The following is a 27,485-nucleotide window of genomic DNA, read 5'->3' as shown; positions in this document are numbered from 1 at the left end:
AACTGCGACATTTGCACTCAAGACACATATACGCGCCCAGTGAGGGACATTCCCTCGGAAATGTGTATACACCCAGGGAGAGAGCTGGGTGTACGCAGGTCTGGGTGGATAACCACAGTCACAGCAAGGGACACACACCTACACAGTGTGTGCGGTGCAAGTGTACACAGATGTGTGCAAAGGAACAGCCGTGAGTGCCCAGCACTGGGTGTCATCACAAAGGGCGTTTTCACACTCAGCAGTGGACAGTCACCAGAGAGGAACCAGCGCACACGGTGCCCAATGCCCAGACACTAAGGCGAGTTCGCGAGCCCGAGGAAACAGTCTGCAGATGGCGGCACAGGTGCGCCCAGAGATGGACACGTGTGCAGTGATGGAACAGCATGGCGGCGCCCCCCGCTGGCCATGCTCACAGCGACCCTCAGGGACAGCTCCCTGTCCACTGACTCCAAGGGGCTGCAGAGCCGGGGGCAGAAAGGAGGGTCCTCTCCACGCCCAGACACCCCTGGAAGTTTGAGATGGGTCCTCAGGGTTCTGCCGTGGGACTCTTCCCAGCGAGGTGCTGCAAGGCCCCAGGTACCCAGGGTGACAGTCCCGTGGGAGGTAGAGCACTCCCCAGTGACCTCGGCAGGGTGGCAGCGGGCGGCCTTTGTTCCTTCCCCATCTTCTCCCCTGGGGACTGGGAGCACGCAGAGGCCAGGCTGCTGATTGGAGGGAGGCACAGCCAGGCAGGGGAGGCCCCGCTCAGAGGTGACTTCAGGAGGGGAGGGTTAGAAAGGCACGGGTGTGCCCGGGGAGCTGTGCAGCCTTTGGCACTCACACAGACGTGCGTTCCCAGCTCACTGAGTGCTGGCATCCTCCCCGCCCCCCACGGGTCCCCACCCATCCACCCTCACAACACCTGGCAGGGAGATGCCATTCTCATGTCACAGACGAGGAAACGAGGCCTGGAGAAGTGGTAACTAGTCCAAGGTCACACAGCTGGTAACTGCCAGAGCTCTTTGAACCTGTATGGCTGGGGTTCTAGGGGCGCCAGGCTGAACCACCACACTAGACCATCCAGTCACTCCACTGGGTGGGGTGAAAAACACATGCTTGGGATGAAGAGGAACATGGGCTCAAATCCACAAGGACACTTCCAGGCTGTGTGTCCTTGAGCAGTTCAATCCTTGACTGGCTGCTGAGCACTTAGCATCTGCAGGGGAGGACACACAGCAGGATGGGGACCATGAGAGGATGTGCTCTGGGCAAAGCTCATGCTGGGCACTGGGATGAAAACCCAAGAAGACAGAGGATATTCACAGAAAAACATGGCATTCAGAGCATGGGTGATCCTCTCTGTGCTAGGGGGTACATCCAGGGAGGGCCAACTCCTAGCTTAGGGTATGGTCAGGAAGACTGCCTGGAGGAGGTGACAATGTACTGAAGGATGAGCAAGAGTCTGTCAAGGGAAGCTAGAGCAGAAAGAAAGGCAGTCCAGGCTCAGGGCACAGCATGTAGGAGAAGTGAGAGAGGTGCTGATGGCTGGGCTGTGATGCTCAGGATGGGGACAAAGTCTGAGACGTACTCTGTGTGTGTGTGTGTGAGTGGGGGGCAGGGGAGGAGTCCTGAAGAGGCACGAACTCCAAGCAGAGGACTTTGGATTTTATTCTGAGCAGAGGGCTGACATGGTCAGGCCAGCATTTGAAAAAGATCAGAGCAGAGTGGTTGGGGTTGGCAGGGGCAGGCAAGAGTGGAGGCGCTCAGGTGGGCGAGATGCGGAGCCTGCTGTAGAGATGCGGAGAGACGGGGAGAGGTAGTGGTGTCTTCAGAAGCCGCCTCAGAGCCAAGAGCTGTGACTAGGCTCAAGAGCGACCGCCGATGTGGGGATGAGGGGAAGGGAAGTCTAGGCAGCTCAGCATTCTTCCTGGTGGGCTGGTTGTGCTGCCACCATGAAGAGGAAATGCCAGAGGAGCATCAACTTTAGCGGGGGGAAACGAGTTCACCTGGGAGCTGTGGATTTTGAGGGGCCTGCAGCTTGCTATGGTGGTTACAGTTGGCTGCCAGACTATCAGCCTTGTTTGCTCCTGCCATCCAAACTCTGGTATGTTGTGCAAGTGATATGCCTGGTCTTCCAAGGTGAGCTGTGCTAAGCCCATCAGGATAAACTTCTCTCACCAATGATGTTCTAAGAGTGGGCATGCGTCTCAGTTTGGTCTCTCCCAGAAGCAGATCGTGAGACAGGATGTGACAGCACGTGGCTTATTTAGGAGAAAGAGGGAACCCTGATGAGACTTAGTGACTGGAAATTGTTAGAGACCAGGTCACAGTTAATTTGACCGCAGGGAGGCAGTGCACCCAGCAGAACTCAGAAGAGGGAGGCGAGGGGAGAAACTGAAGATGAGCATAGATGTTGCTCTCAAGAAGCCTGGCTGGGAAAGCCAGTAGATGGGTAAAGGTGGGAGCTGGAGGGACACACAGGCTCATGGAGAGCGTATCCCATGAAGGGGAGACCCCCGTGTGCTTAACTATGGATGGAGAATGCCAGGAGCTGCTGGAGAGCTAGGTGCCTGAGGCAGGGAAAGGATGGGCTCGGGCAGGAGGTGGAAGCACCTTCCCCTGAGGCTCGGGGGAGGGCTGCGTGAGCACAGGGTGAGGACGGTGAGGTGAAGGGGCTGTACTGTTTGCCTTTCACCCTCTGCAGGAAGGGATGGGGTCACCCACAGGAGGGGTGGGGATGCACTGTCTCAAGGAGGCTGCTGACTGCCTGGGATGGTGTCTGTGGAGTCACAGGGAGACAGCCAGCCGGGGAGCCAGGCAAGGCTGGGGGCGGAGCTGAGATCCGAGACGAGGCGGGAGACCATGGACAACGGGTGCCAGTGCTGGCCACACGGCGACGGCACCCCCGAGCAGCACCCAGAGGTCCAGACACCCGGGGGAGACAGAGGCCAGCTGGACTCGTCCAGCAGATGGCACGAAAGGAGAGTAGGATGGCCCTGACCCTGTGGTCTAAGCCTGAGGGGGCAGGGGCTGAGGGACATGCGAGGCGACGGGGAGATGAGCAGGGACAGGAGAGGAGTGTCGCAAAAGTGCTGGGAGAGACGCGGTTGTTCCAGGCGTGGGACGAACACCTCACAGGTGAGGGGTTTGGGGGTAACACGTGGGCGCTGGCACGGCCCCTCCCACATCCTGCGGTCTTCACCATTCCCAGGCTTCACAGGGGCTTCACAGGCAGGTAGAGATGCCTGGGAGAGGATGGTCTCAAGCAGTGGTCACCCAGGGGCAGCCGGCAGTTGGTGAACAAATGTGCCGCCTCCTTGCCCCTCAGTGGAACTCTGTCTCCTGGAGGTGCCCGCGGGGGTGGAGGCTCGGTTGCCCAAGTGGTCAGCTGCACGTTAATGCGCCCTGAATCACCTTCTTCTCACCCGTCTCCCTGCCCCGCCCCTGATCTGTGCTTCCTGGGATCACCTTCCAGATACCCTCCTTGTCCTTGACTCCCGGCCGCGGGGTCTTCTTGTGAAGGAACTCAACCCACAACAGTGGCTCAAACCCTCTGTGCTTCAGTTTCCCCCTCTGCAAGACGGGGAGGCCCATTTGTGCCTCTGAAACTGGGGGGACACACACACAGGTCTGGGAAGCTCAGCGCCATGCCCAGGATTCAGCAGATATTGGGTTAGTGCCCTCTCTCAGACATGCGTGCGTGCGTGTGTGTGTGTGTGTGTGTGTGTGTATGCGTGCGCATGTGTGCTCAGTCGCTTCAGTCCTGTTCAACTCTTTGCGACCCCATGGGCTATAGCCCACCAGGCTCCTCTGTCCATGGGATTTCCCAGGCAAGAATACGGTAGTGGGTTGCTATTCCTTTCTCCAGGAGATCCTCCTGACCCAAGGACCAAACCCGCATCTCCTGCATCTCCTTCGTTACAGGTGGATTTTTTACCACTGAGCCACTGGGGAAACCCTCTTATACATGCAGTAGGTGTTTAATAAAAGCTCCATTCCCCTCAGACTGTCCAGGACATGGCACCTTTCTTTTCCTGCCAATCAGGCCCCACACATAAGCCAGTCCCTCAGCCCTGACCATTCCTAACGCTCTTGGCTGAATACCTTCCAGGCTGCCTCCCTCCCGTGCTGGCAGCAAAGGGCCCCTGGGCACCTCCTGACAAAAGGATGGTTCTGAGGGACATGTGGTCTGGCAGATGGATGTCTGAGCTCCTCAGAGGTCAGCAAAGTCCTCCTCACCCCTGTGCGCTGAGCCGGGCACTGACTATCATCTCATCTAATCCTCTCACTGCAGGCACGGTAAGCTCTCCTTCGTGGTCCAGGAGGCCCAGCTTCTGAGGGGCCCCACAGCCCAGCAGTGAGGGGTAGAGCCGGGATTCAGACCTTGTCTGTCAAGGCAGAGCCCAGGCTCTTCACTGGGAGGCAGGCATGGGCCATGTTTACCTCAGATGCCCTGGGCTTGGCACAGGCTCTGCACAGGGAAGGAGCTTAGGGAAGGAGCCTGGGGCCTGGCTGAACCAAATAGTCTCCCAGAGTAAATTGAAAGATCCTGCTTCCTATTGGACATGGAACCACTGAGGGCATTGCCACAGCCCAGATCCTAGCACAGGGCCTGGCGCATGGTGATGTTTGAGCCAGGTCTGTGGATCAGTAACAAGGTTACCACTTAACAGCCTTGGCCATGCAATCCACGATTGCACTGTGCGTGCTGCATGCATGCTGTCACTTCAGTCATGGCCAACTCTGTGCGACCCTATGAACCGTAGCCCGCCAGGCTTCTCTGTCCATGGGATTCTCCAGGCAGGAATACTGGAGTGGGTTGCCACGCGCTCCTCCAGGGGATCTTCCCGACCCAAGGATCGAACCCCTGCCTCTTATCTCCTGCATCGCAGGCAGGTTCTTTACCCCCAGTGCCATTAGGAGTTGTCCTGTAGTGTTTTCCATGCTGTTATTCCCGCTACCTGCTTCCCTTCGCTCTCCCTCTGAGCTCATCTATGCATGTCTCAGGGATCCTTGTCCGCTCCCACATGGAGAGGCGATGGGGAAACCTGTAGCAAGCGCTGACTGTGTTTTTCTAGCATGTGTTCCCACATCTCATTTCCACGATAGCCCTATAGGCAGGGCTGAGTGGCCCCACCAGACAGAAGAGTCAGATCAAGACCTAGAGGGGTTGGATGACTTTGTTCAACGTCACCTGGCAAGTTGGAGGCTGACCCAGGACGACCCCAGATCTGCCTAGCCCCCAAACCCGTGCTCTTTCTCCACCAGCAAATTCTCTCCCAGCCCTTTCCCCATCCAGTGTGGCCAGTGCAGACCTCAGAAGTGTCAACCTGGTGACACTAGATCCGTCACCTTAGGGTGGAGTGAAGGAAGCACAGGGGCTCAGCTTACTAATTCAAGGGCCCGATGAATTATTCACACCACCATTAACTTGGAGGCCCTTTCAGCCGCACCTCTCTTTCCCCTGCTTCAGACCCTCAAGTCCTGGCCTGCCCCGAGCTCTGCAGACCTGCGGGGACCTGATGAGGAGATGCTGGTGGAGCAGGTATTCTGTCTGCTGCTGGCAGCGACGCTGCTGGGCCCAGACCTCAGAGTCCAAGCCATGAAAGGTAAGAGCTGCTGGGGACAGGCAGGACCTGGGGGGGAGGCAGAAGGGTGGCAGGTGGCGGTGGGGTCTCAGGAGGTTTCTTTGTGAGAGGCCAGAAAGTGGAAGGCCTTTTTGGGGAGAGGTAGCTGAATTGAGTTGTACAGCTTCTGAGATGGTGAAAGACAGTATTTGTTGAGTGCCTACTGTGTGCTAGGTACTTTCCATGCATCATGCATGAATGCATTTCATCTTCACAAGAAACTTCAAGGTGGGTATCAGTCTCCCATTTTACAGATGAGGAAACTGAGGAAGAGAGAAGTTAAGTAACCTGTCCAAGACTGCGTGCTTACTAAGGGTGAGGGGAATGGCTCAGAGAACAATTAAAGATTTGTTGTTGGAAGGGGTCCTTATTTTCCTCCTGAGAGCCTGCTATACTTCCCCATCACCAGTCAAGTGACATCAAAGTTCTCTATAAAGCCAACCTCTCCCTCACCCAGGTTTGGTTCCAATCTCTGTATAACATCCAGCCTTGGTTCCCAGCATTCCTTGGGCATCCCATGCTCTGGCAAAGGATCACATCCCCTTCAGGAGATGCTTTACCCTCAAGTCTTTCACCCCCTGTGCCCTCTGCCTGGAAGGTCCCTTTTCTCTTTTTCCACCTGAAAACACCTGGCTTATCTTTCAAGCTCAGCTCAAGCACCAGCTTCTCCAGGAAGACTTCCACATCCTTTCATCAGCCTCAGATGCCCCTCCTTGAAGCTCTTAAAACCCTCTTCTGGCACCCTGGTCCAAGGTCCTTTGTGGGGCTCCAGTCCTCTGTGAGTCTGTCTGGAAGCCAGGGCAGTATCACTCACCGATCTTCAAGGGGCTCGTGTGTAGTGGGGCTCGGCCAGCAGCTATCTGTGCCTTGTCTTCCTGCATGCTCAAGAGGGTCTCAGGAAGGAAACCTACTTGGTGGCAGAGATGGGCCAGGCACCCAGGCATCTTACTCCATGCCAGAGTGACCAGAGAAGCTAACTGTTCCCATTTTTAGCCACTGGGACTTCAGAGGCTTTGGAGTGGCCCTGGGAGTCAGGGTGCCTGAAGGACAAAGCTTTTACCTGTGCTGGCCCCTGGGGCCTCCTGGGCCACAAGAGTTTTGCTCCAATCTTCTCATGGCCTTTCCCATCCAGTGGGAAGGTCTGGGGAAACGACAATGACAGTCACTGGACAGGATGTCCCTCTATCCTCTTGACATAAAGGCATGGATCAGACACCACTCCCGCCCTGACCCGCCCCCGGGGCCAGATGACCTGTAGTGAACTGGGTGTGCATCTTGTAGCCCTAGGACAGCTTTCTCTTATCTGTGCTCACCGCTACCCAGCAAGGTCATTATCCCCATTTCACAGATGCTTGACTGAGGCACAGGGAGGCTAAGTGACTGTGAGTCTGAGCCTTTAGTTGCTGCCGTTTCCTCCCTCCACATCTTCCCCAACTTATGAAGCCTTTGTTCCTCCTAGCCAAACATCCCCTTCTCCCGCGTCCCTCCTCTTACAGGGCTGGCTCCAGCAAGACTGGCCTCACTCCCCCTGGACCCCAGAGTCCCCTGTGCGGCCCCAGCACATTTATACCACATGGCTTTGTCTCATTTGCCTAACTCCCCGCATCTTACCCTCTAGCTGTGAACACCCCGGGGAGGGCCCCATTCTGAATCAGCACAGGCATGCACAGTGCACATGCTTGACAAATGTGCCTCTCTTACAGGAGCTTTGGGGAAGCATCTTCAAGATGCTTTCACTTGCAAGGGACAGAAACCCAACCTGTATGAGTTTAAGCAAGAAGAGAAATGCACTGGCTCTGTCACCAGGGAGGCAAGAGTGTAGCTGAGCTGGGCCACTTGGGTTCCAGGCCATTTCTGCTTGTCACATGGTTGTTGCCATCTGCTGACAAGCTTTCTCAATGGGCCCTGAGCATGGTCCCACCCAGGGCTCTAACTCCCAGCCTAGGGACCAGGGAAGAAAAGGTTCTCATCTGGGCATTCTGCAGCAGGATTCTGGTTTCACAGGCCCACCCCCAAGGCCAGTCACTGTGGCAGTGGTGGAGGCCTCAGGATTTCCCAGCTAGGCTCATGTGTCCTCCCTGGGTCAGGGAAAGATGCGAGAGGGTTACCATATGGAGGCAAGGGAAGGGAGCAGTGTCTAAAATCAGGGGCTTGTTCTTGCAAGAGATACAGGAATGGGTGCTGTGTGGACAAAACAGGATGTCAGCTACAGTGGTAACTTCCCTTTCTGGGCCTCAGTTTTCTTATCTGTTAAATGGAGTCAGTAACACCTGTGCTGCCTATTTTATGGGGATATTATGAAGATGATACAAGATCACTCACTCGTTCATTTATTCAGCAAATATATACTGAGCCCCTGCTTTACGCCAGGAGCTCTTCCAGATGCCTGAGATACAGCAGAGAACAAAGCAGATGAAAATCCCTTCTTTTATAGAGTTTACAGTTTTGTGGAGAGAGACTGACAGTGAACCGAACAAATAAGGAAGTAAGCATTCAGTGGTGGGGGTGCTGTGGAGACAGCATGGCAGGAAAGGGAGAGAAGGGTAGAGGGACGGGGCAAGGGTTTCAGTTGGAAATAGGGTAGTTGAGGTCGTTGAGGGAAGCGTCACTGACAAGGTGACTAGGAATGTGTTGATCATTTTTTTTCAACTTTTAACTATGAAAATTTTCAAACACTAAGTGGAGAAAATAGTATAATACATCCTGATGTCTCCATCAACCATCTTCAACAATTGTCAACATTCTGCCTTTCTTGGTTCTTCTAAAGAAAGTGAAAGTGTTAGTCATTCAGTCGTGTCCAACTCTTTGTGACCCCATGAACTGTAGCCTGCCAGGCTCCTCTGTCCATGGAATTCTCCAGGCAAGAATATTGGAGTGGGTTGCCACTCCCTTCTCCAGGGACTCTTTCCCACCCAGGGATTGAACCTGGGTCTCCTGCATTGCAGGCAGATTCATTAACATCTGAGCCACCAGGGAAGCCCTCTGGTTCTTCCATCCTACCCCCATCTCCATTTTAGCAGGGTGTGGGGCAGGGGAGGGTCAGAGAAATTTAAAGACCATCTCAAATATACTATTTTACCCATAAATATTTCAAAGTATATCTAACAGATATATATTCAATAGATAGATATTCCCAATAGTATTACAGTTGTATAACAATTCCTTAATTTTATCTAATACTCAGTTCATGTTCCGTTTTTCCCAATTATTGCAAAAACAAAAAAATCCTATTGCAATTGGTTTGTTCAAATCAGAATCTGAACAAGGTTCACACATTGCTTTTGGTTGGTATTTGACTCTTGAGTCTTTCTCTCTCTCTCTTTTTTAATTGACTTCTCTGACAACCACTTTTCTGCTGTTTCTATGAGTCTGACATTTTAGATTTCACATATAAGTGATACCATGCAGTATCTGTGTTTCTCTGTCTGGCTTATTTCACTTAGCACAATGCCCTCAGTATCTATGTTGCTGCAAATATCAGGATGGATGCCTTTTTCAAGGCTGAGTAACATCCCATGTCATATGTGTATCTCCATTCATCTGTTGGTGGACATTTAGGCTGTTTCCATATCTTGGCTATTGTGAATAATTGTGCAATGAACATGAGAATGCATGCTCCGATATGCTGTTTTCATTTCCTTTGAAATATATCCTAAGTGGAATTGGTGGATCATATGGAGTCCTATTTTTGTTTTTTTGAGAAGCCTTCATATTGTTTGTCACAGAGGATGCACCAGTTTACATTCCCACCAACAGAGGACAAAGATGCCTTTTTCCCACACATCCTTGCCAACACTTGTTGTTTCTTGTCTTTTAAATAATAACTATCCTAACAGATGGCAGGTGGTGTCTCATTGTGGTTTTGACTTTCATTTCCTTGATGATCAGTGATGTTGAGCACCTTTTCATGTACCTGTTGGTCATCTGTATGACTTCTTTGGAAAAATTCCTATGCAATTTCGCTACTCATTTTAAAGCAGACTTTGTTTTCTGTTTGGTCTTCAGTTGTATGAATTCTTTATATATTTTGGATATTTATCCCTAATCAGATGCATGATTTGCAAATATTTTCTTCATTCCATAGACTTTTCTTTTTCCATTTTATTAACAGTTTCCTCTGTTGTGTGGAGGTTTTAGTTCAATACAGTCCCACCGGTTTATTTTTGCTTTTGTTGTCAAATCCAAAAAATTATTGCTGAGACCACAGGCAAGGAACTTACCCTCTACATCTTCTTCTAGTTGACCCTTTTAAAAAATATATTAGTTGTGTCTCCCCCTGCCATCTTATTTACTTTGAAGCACCTGGGTCATTAGAATTTCCCACATTCTGGACTGGGCTGAGTGTGTCCTCGTGGGGTCATTTAGACTGTTCCTCTAGCTTCCATATTCCTCTAAATTGTAGACAGATCCAGAGATTTCATTAGCTTCAGGTTCATTTATTTTTCCTCTATAAGAAGATATTATAGGTGTTTCATCAGGTCACCTATTATCCAGCATTCCACTTTGATGTTAAGATTGGCAAATGGGTTCAGTTAGCCTCATCCATCCACTATAAAGTTTCTTATAAATGTAACTTTTCAGGTATTTTTTAAATGATTTTTAAAAATAATTTTAAAAATTTATTTATTTTTGGCTATGTTGGGTCTTTGTTGTCGCATGAGTTTTTCTCTAAGTTGCGGCAAGCAGGGGCTACTCTCTAATTGCAGTGAAGGGCTTCTCACTGCTGTGGCTTCTCTTGTTGCAGAGCACAGGCTCTAGGCATGCAGGCTTCATTAGTTGCAGCACATGGGCTCAATAGTTCCAGCTCCCCCTGTCTGGAGCACAGGCTCAATAGTTGTGGCCCATAGGTTTACTGCAGCATGTGGGGTCTTCCAGGGATCGAACTAGCATCTCCTGCATTGGCAGGTGGATTCTTTACCACTGCACCAACAGAGAAGCCTGATATTTTTTAATTGTGAAAAATTTCAAACATTCAGTTCAGTTCAGTTCAGTTCAGTCGCTCAGTCGTGTCCGACTCTCCGCGACCCCATGATAGCAAAGTTGAAATAATTTTACAGAGAATATTTATCTACTTAACTAGGTTTTACCTCTCCTCATTTACCTTTTTACTCCATGATTAGAATAGATGATGATGATGATGATTTCATTAAGATTTGCAAACTTATGTTTTCTAATGTTGTTATTCTTTTTAAAAAAGATTTATTTATTTGGCTATGCTGGATCTTAGTTGTGGCACGTGGGATCTTTGACCTTTGTTGTAGCATGAGGGATCTTGAGCTGTAGCGTGTGAACCCAGTTGCAGCATGTGGGATCTAGTTCCTTGACCAGGGATCAAATCCAGGCCTCCTGCACTGGGAGCATGGAGTCTTTACCCCTGGACCACCAAGGAAGTCCTTAAAGTTGTTATTCTTTCTGTAGTCTTCTTTAAATAATATTTTCTTTTTATCAACTATTTAGTTATCCGGAAATGCATATAGTTCATAACAGGAAAGGCAAATTAAATGTTTAATTCTTTCTCTATGTAGCAAGAGGAAAATGAGTTCGTGCCCCCAGAAATCTCTAAAAGAAATCAATAAGTTCCATTTTAATTTCTTTTAATTTTTTTAGTTTATTATGAATTCATAAATTTGTATATATTTGATGGGTTTCAAAGCACTGCAATAAATCTTTTTTGAAGCTCCAATTATACCTTCTTTAGCCAGTGGGAGCCCCTTCTAGCAGGTTTCTGTGTCTTTTGACACAATCCCAGCAGCTTCTTTACTTTATAGCTTGACAAGATGTCCCAAGTGTATTTTGTATGTTTTCTGCCCCTGACTATTTCTCTAAGGAGCCCTGGTTCATCTTAGTTGGACATAATAATCTTAACATAATTTAGTTGGACATAATAATCCTAATTTAAGTTGAAGGGGTACAAGATACTACTGGAATATTATTGCCTTTAGGATTTTTAGTGAACAAAGCTAAAAATTAATATTTTTAGAAATAAAAATAAATCTTAAGTTCATACTGATGTTCTCAATTCAAATGAAGGATCTCAAGAGTTCCACTTAGCTTTTTTTAGTTTTAATTTGTATCTCTCTCCTCTTATACTGCAAATCTTAGTTTCTATTGACATTGGCACATTTCCTTTATTCCAATTATCAGTTCAGTTCAGTCACTCAGTCATGTCCGACTTTTTGCGACCCCATAGACTGCAGCTCACCAGGCTTCCCTGTCCATCACCAACTCCCGGAGCCTACTCAAACTCATGTCCATCGTGTCAGTGATGCCATCCAACCATCTTTTCCTCTGTCGTCCCCTTCTCCTGACTTCAATCTTTCTCAGCATCAGGGTCTTTTCTAATGAGTCAGTTCTTCATATCAGGTGGCCAAAGTATTGGAGTTTCAGCTTCAGCATCAGTCCTTCCAATGAATATTCAGGACTGATTTCTTTTAGGATTGACTGGTTGAATCTCCTTGTGGTCCAAGGGACTCTCAAGCGTCTCCTCCAACACCACAGTTCAAAAGCATCAATTCTTCAGTGCTCAGCTTCCTTTATAGTCCAACTCTCACATCCATACATGACTACTAGAAAAACCATAGCTTTGGCTAGATGGATATTTGTTGGCAAAGTAATGTCTCTGCTTTTTAATATTCTCTCTAGGTTGGTCATAGCTTTTCTTCCAAGGAGCAAGTGTCTTTTAATTTCATGGCTGTAGTCACCATCTGCAGTGATTTGGGAGCCCACAAAAATAAAGTTTCTCACTGTTTCCACTGTTTCTCCATTTGCCATGAAGTGATGGGACTGGATGCCATGATCTTAGTTTTCTTTATGATCTTAGTTTTCTTTCTTTAGTTTTTTAAAATTAATTTATTTATTTTATTGGAGGCTAATTACTGTACAATATTGTAGTCGTTTTTGCCATACATTGACATGAATCAGCCATGGGTGTACATGTGTTCCCCATCCTGAACTTCCCTGCACCTCCCTCCTCATCCCATCCCTCAGGGTCATCCCAGTGCACCTGCCCTGAGGGCCCTTTCTCATGCATGAAACCTGGACTGGCGATCTATTTCACATATGGTAATATACATGTTTCAATGCTATTCTCTCAAATCATCCCACCCTCACCTTCTCCCACAAAATCCAAAAGTCTGTTCTTTATATTGGTGTTTCTTTTGCTGTCTCGCATATAGGGTCATAGTTTCCATCTTTCTAAATTCCATATATATGTGTTAATATACTGTATTGATGTTTTTCTTTCTGACTTACTTCACTTTGTATAATAAGCTCCATATGTTGAGTTTTAAGCCAACTTTTTCACGCTCCTCTTTCACTTTCTATGGCATTGGGGTTACTTAATCTTTTGATATTTAAAAAATTATATTAAAATTATTCATGATTAAAAAGTCAAAATTAAAAAATAATTTGCATTTTTTAAATAGAAATGTACCATTTTATTACAAAGATTCTCACAAAAATGAATATAGTATCTCAAAATGGAAACTAGACTTACCAATCTTCACCTGCAGAATTGGGGGAAGACAGAGAGAGGGCAGGCGTGAGAACAGAACCAATCTAAAAACGGCTGATGTTACCTTTAGAGCCTAAAAACAACAGGGAGTCCCTGAAGACCCAGCCACCCCTTCTCAAATGCTCAGTAAGGGTACCTTTTCAAAGCTACGAAGCAGGCACTTCAAGATTTTGTCCTATGGCTGCTGAAGCGGATCCCTTTAACCCAGTACCCATTAGGGTTCAAGAGTTTGGGAGGGATGGGTTGCAAGGCATCTACTAGAAAAGTAATGTGTGCCCTGACCTCAGGGCCCTGGTTCCTGTCTAGTCCCTGGGGATATTTATATTTAATTTATTTTTATATAAATACACAGAGAAATAGAAAATATAAAATCTGAAGGGTTGTGGGATAAAGGTGGGGACTTGGCAAGAAGCCAGAACTGGAGAGGTCTCTTCAGGCCAACTTGACCTCTTCCTTGACCCTGTGGAGAGAGCAGACCTTTGGCTCCTTGCTTCTCTTCCTTGGTTTTCTCCTCTTCTGTGACTTCTTCCTTCTCTTCTGGATCTTTCTCTTTTTCATCTTCTGTTTTGACTCGCTTGGCTTTCTTGAAGTTGGAGGAGTTCTTGCGTCCACCTTCTCCCTCCTCGTCAGAGTCAGAGAACTCTTCCTCACAGGCAATTCGTTCGTCCAAGGAACAGATTGAGATGCGCTTGTCAGGGCCTTCTTCATCCTCATTGCCACTCTCCCCTGGAATGGCGTCCTCGGGGATGGCCTGCATTTGGACCCCAGGCGTGTGGGGCAGCATTCTCAGGTTCTCAAACAGCCGCTGTTTGATCCTTTCCAGGTACTCATTAGTGTTCTGGTTACTCATATTGGAAGGACTGATATGAAGTTTGAAATCTGGTCCAAAGTATTCGAAGTAGTCATTGTATGGAAGCTCGTTCGGGATCTCCGTGTCCAGGGCCACAGCTGTTTCATACGTCCAGCACCGGGCGACATTACGAATGGTGTAGCCACCTCCTCCCAGCATCAGCATGGGCAGGTTGAAGCTCTTCACAAATTCCACACACGTGGCATGCCCTTCGATGGTCAAGTTGAAGCAACCTAACCGATCCCCAGACAGGGAGTCAGAGCCACACTGCAAGACAACTGCACTGGGCTGGAACATCTCCATTACTTCAGACATGACCGGCTTGAAAATGGCCTCATGGGACTCGTCGTCAATCCCATCTCGGAGAGGGTAGTTAACAGCATAATACTTGCCTTTGCCAGCTCCAATATCCCATAGGTCCCCAGTTCCTGGGAAGTACTCTCCATATTTATGAAAGGACACAGTCATGACTTGGTCTGTGGTATGGAAGGCCTCTTTCATGCTGTCGCCGTGGTGAATATCAATGTCAATATACAGCACCCTCTGGTGATACTTTAGCAGTTCCAGGATGGCCAAGACGATATCATTGACGTAACAGAAGCCAGATGCCTCGGACTTCTTTGCATGGTGTAGGCCCCCAGCCCAATTCACAGCGATGTCCGTCTGCTGCTTATTAAGTTTCACGGCACTTGCCACAGAGCCACCAGTAGACAGCTGACAGAACGCAAACAGGCCATCAAATACCGGACAGTCCTCACCGACGTTGAATCTCTGCATCTGCTTGCTGTACTCGGACATGTTATCTGAGCGGATGGAGCGTAAGAATTTAATGTAGTCATCACTGTGGTACTTGGTCATCTCCTCAGCATTGGCTTTGTGAGGGCGATAGATTTCCATCTTCTGGTAAAGACCATAGTTAAGGAGTAAATTGTGAGTCATGCGGATTCGGTGAGGCTTCATTGGGTGGCCTTGTCCATAACAGTAATTTCCAATATCCCCGTCGTAATAGTAACAGACTTTCCTCTTGGTGCCCTGAGTCTGCGCCATCTTGCTCGCCTCCCGTCCCTCCCGTCAGTCGGTCCGTCCGCCCTCATAAGTTGCATTTAAAGATGTCTAACAGTCACACCTGTTTCCTCCCCGCTGCTTACTTCTTCCTGTGATAGAGAACCATTTTTATTAGTTTCCTTCCATTGTTTTCTTTTTCAAAATATAAACAAATACATACATATAAGAATGTACTTTAAACTTTGTAATAGACTGCACATTTTCACTCAGGATGGGGGTGGGTAATATTACTTTTAATTTTTGAATTCCCCAATGCACATCTTTAGTGCCTAGTATATTTTATTTAAAATCACAGGCCCATGGGACTTCCCTGGCAGTCCAGTGGTTAAGACTCCACGCTTCCACTGCAGGGGGTACAGTTTCAATCCCTCTACCTATAAAATTACAGGCCTACCTGACACTTCCTATCTCCTTCCCCTGCTTTATTTTTCTTCAGATCACTTATCACTAGTTAATACGCTCCATATTTTCCTTATTATGTTTACCGTCTATCTTCCCCACCAGAATCTTTGTCTATTTGTTCCTGCTGTAACCCCAGCACCTAGAACAATGCCCCACACTCAAACAATACTTACTGAATGCATAAAAGAATGTTTGGTCGTATTTGAAGAATAAGTAGATGAACAAATGAATAGGTTTAGGGCCATGGCCTCCTGCTCTCTCACTGCATCCCAAAGACCCTGCTTTGAAGCTGGGCCATGATCCAAGACCCCAGAACCGACTCTAAGTCATTCTTCCCTCTCGCCATAGGTGTCAAATGTGGGGGTGTGCTCTCAGCACCTTCCGGAAACTTCTCCAGCCCCAACTTCCCCAGGCTCTACCCCTACAACACGGAGTGCAGCTGGCTGATCGTGGTGGCCGAGGGCTCCTCGGTGCTGCTCACCTTCCACGCCTTTGACTTGGAGTACCACGACACCTGCGGCTTCGACTTCCTGGAGATCTACAACGGCGCCTCCGGGGATCAGGGCAACCTGCTGGGGAGGTTCTGCGGCCGGGTGCCCCCGCCACCCTTCACCTCCTCCTGGCACGTCATGTCCGTGGTCTTCCACTCAGACAAGCACGTGGCCAGCCGCGGCTTCTCCGCGGGCTACCAGAAAGGCAAGGGGCACTGGCGGTGGGGGGCGTGGCCTGGGTGGGCTGGGGGAGGGCGGCGGGGCAGGTGAGGCAGGCCGGCTCTAGGCATCCTGGCGCAGGCCGCCCTGTTACCCGGATGCCCCTGCTCTCGCAGCTCACTGGGCAAAGGCGGCCTCTGTTGGTAGTCTTGGCGGTTGTGTGTTCCCACCTGCATGGCAACACTCCCTTCCTCTCCCTGCGTTATCCTGGGAGCCCCGGAGGGGCTCACTGTGCTCAGGAACGAAGCCTCTTGTGCTCACCTATCCTTGTCCTTCTCACCCCTGAGTGGCCTTGGGACACAGGAGTGCTGCCCCTGCTCCTCACCCCTCTATGGCATCTTATTATGTCATGGGCACATGAGTTCCCCCCCACCCCTCATGTCCTCAGCAGTGGAAGGGGCACAGGGTCTGTGTGGAGCTGGTGATTCTCTCCTTCCCAAAGCCTTTCCTGAGCTCACCCCTTACATTATGGTCCCTAACCCCAGCCAGGCTTGACACCTGCCCTCAGGCTAGTGAGGGGAGCACAGGCCTTGCTCTCAGTGCATTTCTGCTAGACTCTTTCCTCAGGCTTCTCTGCTCACCCTCAAAGCTCCTTCATCCTGCCTTCTCCCAAGGCCAAAACCAAAGGCTTTCCTCACGTCAGCTCAAGCAATGGGTGCCACAGAGGCTCCTGGTGCACAGCATCCACCAACAGCAATCAGGGCCAGGGTGTGGGTGGGGGCAGGTGTGTGTGTGTGTGTGTGTGTACACACACATGCAAGCTGATGGACATCAGTCCCCACTGGCTTTGGAGGCATAGATTTGTAGAATGCTGAAACACAAGAACTGCAGACAGATCTAATGGTAGTGGTGGAATTTTAGATCCCTAGATTCTTAGATTATTAAGATATCAAAGTTATAGTACCATGTGCAATGTTTTCCAATATTTTAAAAAAGCAGGAGTACCCTTACATCAGGGGGAGCTTTATGTTTATCCCTGATATATAAAAGAGGTAAAGGCAGCATTTTGTTGTAAGCATTTAGTTTATAAGTTTGTATTTTTAACATGTACTTATTTTAAGCCAGTCATTGAAAACATCAGTAAATATTGATGGTCTCCAATTAGTTATATCTTTACAATTGAGATATGTGACTGTGGAGTCTAAAAAAAAGTTTGAATACAGTGTAAGAATGACATTTACACCAGATGTCTGCAGATTGATGCCCCAGGGCCACTGTGAAGGCCTGGAACACAGTTTGAAAGTCCCTGCTAAGTTTGAAAGCCCTTGCTAACACAGTTTGAAAGCTAAGGGTATTGAGGTTGGAAGGGATCTCACAGACTGTCAAAACCTGTCCTCTCTTTTCACAAACAATGCATCTAAGACCAGAGAAGGAATGTGCCTTCCCATGGTCACACATCTGGGAAGGGCAAACACTGGGACAAGAATTGAAGTCCTTAGATGCCTGGCACAGCGCTCCACTCGTACAGCCTTGCCAGGGGATGAGATTCTGCAGTCTCAGGAGACAAAACCTAGTGTGCCCCTTCCTGCTGGTGGCCTCGAGTTGGTCACAGCGTTCATCATCACACAGCTCCGGTTATACTGACCGCACCAGGTTCCAAAGGACTTTCACCAGAAACTTCTCAAACTCTGCATGAGTCTGAGCCTGGTGGATCAGACTGAACAAGTCTTATGAGTTCTAATATTTCCATGGGGCTCAGAGAGGCTGAGTTACTTGTCCAGGGTCACACAGCAGTAGAAGGCAGAGCTGAGAACACAGTTATCTTCAGACCTCGAGTCTATCTCTGCTTCTTCATATCCTCCCTCTAAGCCTCAGTTTCCTCATCTGTTACGGAGGTTTGATAATATTCCTGGTCTGAGGTGTCTCAGCCTCCGTGCACCACTGTCCTTGGTAGGAGGGACAGTGAGACTCACAATGCCAAGAGTACAGCCTCAGTAGTTAGTCACATCTCACCCTCCCTGATACCAGCGGGGCGACCCGCTGTCAGGGCCCTGCTCTGTCTCTTGGGCCTTGTCAGTGGCACCTGCTGGTCTCCACATCGCTTTGTTTGAGAGCTTCTACCAAAGCTGTGGCAGACTCCCTCTGCCACCAGCAGCCCTCAGCCTGCATCCTGAGGGGCTGGTGGGTGAATGCCCCCACTCTCCCACCCTCTCTCTCAGAGCCCACCTGTGGTCCCCTGTCTCTCCCAGATAAACTCTCTGGGCTCAGATCCTTATCTTGGGCTCTGCCTGGGTGAATGCAAACTCACACAGCTAAGTTACTTAACTTCTCTCTGCCTCCAGTTTTCCAGCTGTAAAATGGGGAAACCACCCTGCTTTCCTCATGGGGTTATTTTTGCTGTTGTCATCGTTTAGTCATTGTCATGTCTGACACTTAGGGTGACAGTCTAAAAAGATGGCTTGTGCCTGCCACTTAACAAGTGCTCAGTGGGCGGTGCCAAGGGTCCAGGTGAACACTTGTGGGAGTGGCATTTCCCAAGGGAGGAGACAGGGGTGCCAGGGGAGGTTGACAGTTCAAGTGGGCTCCCTTGCAGATGTGTGTGGTGGTGTCCTGACTGGCCTCTCAGGGGTCCTCGTCAGCCCCGAGTACCCCAACAACTACCCCAACAACGTGGAGTGCCACTGGGTGATCCGGGCCGCTGGCCCCGCCACCGTCAAGCTGGTGTTCGTGGACTTCCAGGTGGAGGGCAGTGAGCAGTGCACTTACGACTACGTGGCCGTGCTTGGGGGGCCCGGCCCTGCCCGGGGGCACCACTACTGCGGCAGTGCCAGGCCCCCCACACTTGTGTCGCTGGGCCACGAGCTGCAGGTGGTCTTCAAATCTGACTTCAACATTGGAGGCCGGGGCTTCAAGGCCTACTACTTCTCAGGTGGGAGGACTGCAGCGAAGCCCCGAGGGCTCTGTGCATGCTGGGGGGCGGGGGAGGAGTTGCACTTTTCTGCCTCTGGGTTTGGCACTTCCTGCTCTTTCTCTGCCTGAAATGTTCTAGCACACTCTTTCCAGCCTGGCCAATGCCAAGGCACAAGCATGTCACCTCCTCTCTGAAGGCTTCCTGATACCCTCTGAATTATTCTCTTCCTTCAGCTCCTTAGACACGTGTTTTCATAGCAGTGATCTAATGTTTATCACTTCTGTATGTGGTTTGCATGTTGATCTCCTCTGCTTGACTGCAAGTTCCTATGGATTTATCTTTATACCTGCTACATAGAAGACATTCAATTAATGTTTATACAAATGAATGAATGAACTCTTGGGAATTAAACTCTGGTGGAGGAGATGGAGAAGAAAACAGTGAATACTCACTGTGATCTGTGATATCTAATAGTAAGAATGATGGATGGCTTCCCGGAGGAGGAAAGAATTGAGCAATGCTTTTAAGGAGTTAAACAGTGGCAGAAGGAAGGGAAGGGTTTTCAAGAAGTGCATGGTTAGTCGCTTCAGTTGTGCCTGACTCTTTGCAAACCTAGGGACTGTAGCCTGCCAGGCTCCTCTGTCCATGGGATTCTCCAGAAAAGAATACTGAGTGGGTTGCCGTGCCCTCCTTCAGGGTATCTTCCCCACTCAGGGATCAAACTCATGTCTCTTACATCTCCTGCATTGGCAGGTGGGTTCTTTACCACTGAGTCACCAAGAAAGCCCAAACAGAGGGATCAGCATATGGCATGGAGGACAGAGAGGGTTTGTGTGCCCATAGTACTAGGAGATGTTTGGTGAGGCTGGAGGGTGGGGCTCAATGAAAAGAGGCAAAGTCATGAACCACCTCGCCTGTCAAGTCCAAGTTCGGACTCGACTCCGAGGACAGGTATTAGACATTTTTATTGAATTCCTAGCAGGGTCAACACTCAGGCAATGGATTGCCCATTGGAATGAGAGTCCCAGTTTTCAGCTAGTTACAGTTTAAAGCAGGCTTTGGGATTAATTGTCTGGTTTTCTGCATGGTGCCCACCACCTGCTGGGGTGGTTTTAGGATCCCTATGGTGCCTGCTGCCCAAGCTGTAGTTGCAGACGATGACAGTTTCCACCCTTCTCACCATTGCTCCTTTGGACCTGCTCTTCCCAATCCAGGAGAATGCCAGGAGGTGTACACGGCAGTGCGGGGCAACTTCTCCAGCCCGCAGTACCCCAGCTCCTACCCCAACAACGTCCGGTGCCACTGGACCATCCGCCTGCCTCCTGGCTACAGGGTCAAGGTATTCTTCCTGGACCTGGAACTGGAGGAGCCCAACATCCTGACCAGGACCTGCGACTTCGACCATCTAGCAGCCTTTGATGGGGCCAGTGAGGAGGCGCCTCTGCTGGGGAATTGGTGCGGCCGCCACCTGCCACCCCCGGTCACCTCAAGCCACAACCAGCTCCTGCTTGTGCTGCACACGGACCGCAGCACCACCCGCAGGGGCTTCTCTGTGGCCTACATTGGAGGTCAGCTGGGGTAGAGGGTGGGGGTGCGCTGGTGTGGGAAGGGGAGGCTGGGGCCCCAGGACTTTGCAATCTCCTTCCTCCATCCCTCTTTCTTCCTCCCACCAATTTCTCTGGTGGCTACACCACTGCTGACTCCTGCCCTGGGACCTCTGTGGCTGTACCAATGTGACTCCTGCTTATTTTCACTATTATAGTGCCCTATTTTTCTAGCTTCCAAACCTATGATTCCCAATTCCTCCCTATCTGTCTCTTTCTTCCATGGGCCCGTGGCTTCTCTTGTGTTATGGTTGATTCCCTGTATCCAGGGGTGATACACAAAATATGGTAATACTATTTATGTTCATAATGCTGAACAACCTTGCTTGTACAGTCATAAGTCCTGACTGACAGTGGTTTGAAAAAGTACTGATCTTTCAAGACCTTTGATTTCCTTTTATAACAAGAAGTCTAGAGCTAGTCAACTCCTGTATTGGTTCAGGGACTCAACAATATCCCAGTTTTCATGTCTGAGATTCTCTCAGCCTCATGACCACAATATGACTGCCACAACTCCAGTCATCATGTCCATGCTCAAGTCTGAAAGAGAGTAGGGGAAGTGCCAGCTACAAATGTCCTTTTATCAGGAAAGTAAAAGCATTTTTGGAAGCACTCAAATTTCTTCTTCTTGATCTTATTATTTTAAGCTTGATCATATGGCAGTGCCTAGCTGCAGAGTTGGCTAGGGAACTTGGCACTCAGCTTTTCCATCCTCCATAGTGCTAGTTAGATTTGCCAGCTGACAGCATCTATTATCTATCCCCTTCTCTCACCACCCTTTCCCAGGCCATGGGCCCAGAAAAGCCTGTTCTCTGGACCCACTTTGCCCTCTACCTGACCAGGCTAGAGCCTCTTGTTGTGCAGGTGTAGAAACGGAGATGCAGAGGGGAAAGGACTTCGCTGATGTCACACAGGCAGCAGTGGCACAGGCAAGGCTAGAACTCACACTCCTGCTTTTTGTGTGGCTGAGCAGGGCCTGGGGGGAGGCTCATGGCTGAGTTCAGACAGACTAAGACCACATTCAAATGCTGCTGAGCCTCCCTGGTGACTCAAACAGTAAAAAATTCACCTGTAATGCAGGAGACCTGGGTTCGATTCCTGGGTTGGGAAGATCCTCTGGAGAAGGGCATGACAACCCACTCCAGTATTCTTGCCTGGAGAATCCCATGGACAGAGGAGCCTGGTGGGCTACAGTCTATGGGGTCGCAAAGATTTGGACACGACTGAGTGACTAATGCACACACACACACACTGATCATCCAGTGGGGCTGACCTGTAGGGGAAGGAACCAGGAGAGCTGCAGCAAGCTAGTGGCTGCGAAGTGACCCGAGCAGACCCTCCCTCTGTCCGTTTCAGTCACCTTCACCCAGAAACCTGCAGGAGGACTCTTCCTCTGTTAGAGTGACCCCTTCATGGATGGCACTTGGAGATCCAGGTGCCATGAGCTCTGCCACAGCTGGCTGACAGGTCTCAGTAAAAGGAAGATACCAGCTGAAGGAGCTGCAAAGTCCCCTTTGTTCTGAAGGGGCCTATTTCCGGGCCTGGGTTCTCTCCCAGCCATGTGTGATCTTGGACAAGCCCCTTCTCCTTTTGGTCTCTTCAGAGATAGAGGGTGGGCCTCTCCTCTCCTGGCTCCTGTTTCAGATGCAGGGGCCCCACTCCCACCCGCCCCCTCTCTCCCAGATGCCCTTGGGAGCCTGGGGTCAGACAGGGCATTCGTGCTGGGCCAGGATCCAGATGTGGCCCAGGCTTCAGGCGGCCTCCCGGCTGGAGGACGGCCTCAGCATCAATCAGGGGTGACACACAGGTCAGCGCCACGAAGATCATCGTTGGAGACGGCAGGCCCATAAATCCCCGACTGCCCAGACACCAGAGGCTGAAATATGTCTGAGGCGTTTCCCGGAGAGGGGTTGAGAGTTCCTGGCCTCTGCCTGCCAGCTCCTTCCTTTTCCTCCCTCCAGCTCCCCACCCGCACGTCCTTCCTCCTAGCCTCACCCCTGCCCCGGCAAGCACCGCCCCCTACACGCCCGCATGCGCACAAGCACGCACACGCGGGCTCGCACACGCGGGCTCGCACAGACCCAGACACTGAGAGTCAGAGCGTCCTGGCTGGGAAGGGGTGCGGGGGCTACCGCACAGGGTGGAGAGACCAGGAGCCATGGAATCTTTACAGACTCGGTGGTTAAAATGCCAGCTTGGACACTGCAGACAGTGTCACCTCTCAGAGCTCGGGGCTCTAAAACTGTAAAGTGGACTTAGACGTGTCCACCTCATGGGGTCGTTATGAGGAGGGAGAATGAGGCTTTCTTCACCACCCTTGCAAACTGCAACCCCCCCCACCAACTCCAGCCATGCATACATGCTGCTCTCCTTGTCTCCATCTTTCTCTTTCCTTGGTTTTCCTTCGACTACTCTGACACTTAGGTGTATTTTACATATTTATTGCTCCCTCATCCAACTAGAATGTAAGCTCCAAGAAGGTAGGCATGTGAGGCTGGTTTTTTTCTTTTCATTTCTATAACTGGTGTTCAGGATAGTGCCTGGACATCGTAGGCTGTAAATACTTGTTAAATGATTGAATGAATTGCCTGGTATATGGCAAACATGATCAGCAAATAGTAGCTTCCATTATGATTAACAAAATTCATTCATTCAATCATATATTCACCTTTCAAGCTCTGGGCTTAGAGGACGCTGAGAAGTAGGAATGGTGCCTGCCCTGGAGCTCATAGCCTGATGGAGTTAAATGGAGAAACACATGTAAATATGTCCTTGTAGGACTGCATAAGAGCCATTCAGTCTCTGGGCCTCAGTTTTCCACCCACCACCCTTTGGGCAGAGGCTTGAAGAGGGTGGGGGGTGGGACTGCCTGCCCGCATGGCCTCCAGCTCCCCTCTCCCATCCAACCCCAGTGGTGCCCATGAACGTGAGCTGCTCCCGCACCGACTTCCAGATCCTGATCTCCGCACAGGCGCTGGCCCCACTAGAACGGACCAAAGTCTACCTGGGAAGCCGGAGCTGTGCCGCCCAGGAGATGGGCAGCAACTTCCGGATCCAGGCCCGCTTTGACACCTGCGGCACTGAGTCTCAGGTAGGGGGATGAGGGCTGGCACGAGGCTGGGGCCCTGATCCCGGGGAGAGGCACCTGCCAGACTTGAGAATTCAGCTTCTCTTCCTGGCTCTGGTCATCACACCTGCTGGATATGGAACTCAGCCTCTCCTTCTCCTCAGCAAACTTGTTCAGTGTAGACGCAACAAAGAGCTCAAGTAGGGGAGTTGGAGAAGGGCGATGCTGCTGCACAACCTGCTGACGACCAACAGCCCCTACTGGAGGCCCCTCTGTCAAGGTCCTGACTGTTTCTGGAGGCTGTCCTGCTGTCCCCTGTCCTCCCTGGAGCTCCCTAGGGCCACTCAGTCCCCACCTCTAATATACAGAGCTGTTTGAGTGCTACTGCCTCCTGCCTGCCTACCCCCTCCCCACCTTGTGATCTAAGTCCTTTTCTGGGTTCCACAAAGCAAAAGAGCCCTTCAAGAGACAGGATCCACCTCCCTCCAAAGGCGGCAAGGTGTGCAAATGAAGATTTTCTACTATCCTTGTATTTTGTATTTTCTATACTATCCTTGTGTTTTGGAAGCCTGGAACCCAGGTTTGGGGCCTTCCGCATCACTGGGTGGTGCTCCAAGCACCCTAGGTATTTGTATTCTTAGGGGCAGTTTGGAAAGGGGAAAGGCCTTGGTGTCGAGGATTTGTGATTTGGCAGAATCACGTGATTTCCAGCAAATCACGTGGTTTCCCCCACATCAGCCTTAACCAAGTGTGTGCCTCTGGCTCTTCTAGTTCACCCTCTGCTTCCCCAGCCTCCTGGCAGCTACCACCCTTTTGACCTGAGTAGAAAAGTGGGAGTCAGTCTTGGCTACCAAGATAATCTACTCTCACCTCTACTCTATGCCCTAAAGCCCCGACTCTACTCTATACCCTAAATCCCCGAGTGGTTTTCTTTGGGGGCAGGACCACAGTCTATAGAGTCATAGGATGATGGGGACAGAGAGCCCCAGAAGCAGGGAATCATGACATCTAAAACAAGGAATTCCTAGACACTCGGTCTCAGAGTTGCAAAACCTCCGCTAGAACTTAGAGCCTCATAATCACAGAAGCTTGGCATCAATATCATGGAAACATAAAAACCGGGAACTTTAGACTCATGGGTTCTTAGTGTAACACATACAAGTCGTAGACCCATGAGGACCAGTCTCTGCATTGAGTTGCTTTCAAAGATGCACAGTTCAAGTGGCCAAAAGCAGGACAACCTTTCTGTGCATGCGTGCATTATTTCTTAGTCATGTCTGACTCTTTGCGACCCTATGGACTGTAGGCTGCCAGGCTCCTCTGTCCATGGGATTTCCCAGGCAAGAATACTAGAGTGGGTTGCCATTTCCTCCTTCAGGGGATCTTCCTAACCCAGGGATTGAACTTGTATCTCTTGTGTCTCCTGCATTGGCAGGAGGATTCTTTACCCCTGTGCCACTTGGGAAGCCCCCAACCTTTCTGTACTTTTCTTAAAAACCACAGAGACTTGATTTCATAACCATAACACCACGGATGTGTGGACTCTCTTTCCTCCTCAACTCTCTCTCATCAAAAACCCCTGAAACTTTCCCACACACCTGTTTTATGTGACTTTCCCTCCATTCTTTATGGTGTAGGTTCACTGTGGCCCTTTCACTGGGCCCACTTTCACTCTCAGGCCCTGTCTCTCCCACCCCCCCGATTCTTTGTCACAAAATATCAGGACACTGGTCCTCCTCAGAGAGTATGATGGCAAGACAGGCTGAGAGCCAAAGGCAGAAGATTCCTCTAGGGACACGGTCTCAGAGCCTTTTGGAAGCCCAGGGTTGGGAGAGACCTACAAGGTCACCTGGTCCACCGAAATGCAGATCTGTAGCTCCCCTTCAGTCTCTTCCTGAAAGGGCTGCCCAGCATCCAGTGATGCCAGCTTCCTCCTGTACGCTTGCACTTTGTAGGCTTTGATTTTTAGAAAAGCCTCAGCTCATAAGTAGGACTTCCCAGGTGGTGCTAGAGGTAAAGAATTCACCTGCTGATGCAGTACACTTAAGAAATGTGGGTTCAATCCCTGGGTCGGGAAGATCCTCTGGAGGAGAGTATGGCAACCCGTTCCAGTATTCTTGCCTGGAGAATTCGATGGACAGAGGAGCCTGGCTGGCTACAGTCCATGGGGTTGCAAAGATTTAGCACACTCGCACTGCTCAACAGTAACACAACCAGACAGGGCAGTTGGGGTGATCTGAGAAGTGTAATGGCTGCTCTAGATCTGGGGAGAGTGTCCCGGCATAACTGCAGCCTCCAGTCCAGACCACAATAGACGGTCTGTCAAAGCGTTGTCCCTCAGTGCCCAGCCCCAAATCCCCACCGTCTCAGGGTATCTGGACTCCTGTCTCCTTCATCCGTGCAGGCGGGGAGGGCAGCAGTGTGACAGGTTCCCCACATCTCACTCCTCAATGGCTCTTCCCAACCCCTGGGTGATGAGGCTGGACTGACCTGGACTCAACCACAGGGACACAGAATCACTGCAGACACGACTGGGCCAGAAGATTCCAGAAGGAAAGTCACATCACACCAGGAAGACAGCATCTCATGGGGAGCCAGGAGACTGGCTTCTGGACCTAGCTCTGGGCAAATTATGGCCTTTGCTGGGCCTCAGGGGCCACATCTGTGAATTGCCAAGGAAGGGAGATGAAACTAGAAGCCCTGAAAGTCCCCTTTGGTTCTACATTCTTTGGTTTGAGTGAGGTGTGGTGGTTAACAGCACAGTTAAGAATCGGGCAGCTCTGGGGAGAATATATTCCCTGTCACTTGTGTGCTGTGTGGCCTCAGACAAAGGACTTAACCTCTGGGCCTCACTTTCCTCATCTGGCAAATGGGGATATTAATGGTACCAATTAGAGAAGGTTGTCATGAGAATTAAATGAGATAAGGCACTTAAATGCAGAGCCTGGAACATGGCAAATGTCCCTGTTGTTACAGTTGCTATCTTCCACAGATTCCACCTCCCTGAAGCCAGAGCAAATACAGACCCATGAAATCTGATACTGTCCTTCCAGACATCCTGGTAGTGCCCCTTTTCCAGGTGGGGGAAGGGGCTTGAGGCTCTGAGTGGGAAGGAGTCAGTGGCCAAGCTGGGACTGGAACCCAGACCCTGGAGCTTTGCCCCCTTGGCACTGAGTCCCCACATAGCTAGGGCAGCAGGGTCAGTTCTGGCCCCCTTAGGTGTGAGCAAGTGCCCCTTGACCTCCACAGAGAAGAAATAACACCTCAGTGATCGTCAGCGTGCTGTACATCGACTTCTCAGCTGGCGGGCAGGAGGACGTCCACGAGTACGAGGTCCGCTGCGAGCCACGCCGCAAGGAGGCCTCTGTGCACCTGCTGTCCGGCTCCCACTGGCTTGGGCCCTATGCTGCCACGGCCGAGCACCTTCAGGAGGCGCCACCCAGGGACGAGGCAGAGGCACTGGAGGGCCCCGTGGCCGTGGTGGCCCAGGACACCAGTGACATTGTCTTCCTGGGCCTTTGCATCCTGGCTGGAGTCCTCATGGTGATTGCCATCGTGGTCTTGATGATGCTATAGGCGGGGAGGGTAGGAACCTGGCATCTGACATCCCTGGGACCCCACAGTAGGAGTGAGAGCAGGTCTTATTGACTTGTTAGTGACCACGGACAAGTCACTACCTTCTCTCCGAGCCTCAGTTTCCTGGGGCCCTTGACTCTGCCCTGCTTATCTCGGTACAGGACTGGCATGAGGCTTGGAGAAGAGCATGAATGGATAAGAACTATGTAAACTATAGCATGTCATGCACATGTGTGCAATT

The 27,485-nt window shown here is 50.4% G+C and overlaps 1 protein-coding gene and 1 pseudogene across 1 annotated transcript; one reads left to right on the top strand and one right to left on the bottom strand.

Annotated features, from left to right (window-relative positions):
• The first annotated feature begins 1,931 nt into the window (after nucleotides 1-1,931).
• CDCP2 (CUB domain containing protein 2) lies at nucleotides 1,932-27,485 on the top strand. Its single transcript, XM_088834993.1, has 10 exons — nucleotides 1,932-2,083; nucleotides 2,684-3,117; nucleotides 4,091-4,278; nucleotides 5,453-5,588; nucleotides 6,094-6,204; nucleotides 15,785-16,132; nucleotides 18,680-19,015; nucleotides 20,212-20,565; nucleotides 23,514-23,692; nucleotides 26,918-27,485. Exons 1-10 carry the CDS (start codon nucleotides 1,932-1,934, stop codon nucleotides 27,242-27,244), a joined length of 2,565 nt encoding a protein of 854 aa, XP_088691119.1. The 3' UTR covers nucleotides 27,245-27,485.
• Nucleotides 13,552-15,016, bottom strand: LOC129540807 (histone deacetylase 1 pseudogene; annotated as a pseudogene).

This window comes from Moschus berezovskii, chromosome 4 (genome assembly GCF_049115385.1).
Source record: "Moschus berezovskii isolate FMDL1 chromosome 4, NW_MosBer_1.0, whole genome shotgun sequence".
In the NCBI taxonomy this organism is placed as follows: Eukaryota; Metazoa; Chordata; class Mammalia; order Artiodactyla; family Moschidae; genus Moschus; species Moschus berezovskii.
Note: the sequence above shows the minus strand (reverse complement) of the source record. Positions and strands in the feature narration are given on the sequence as shown.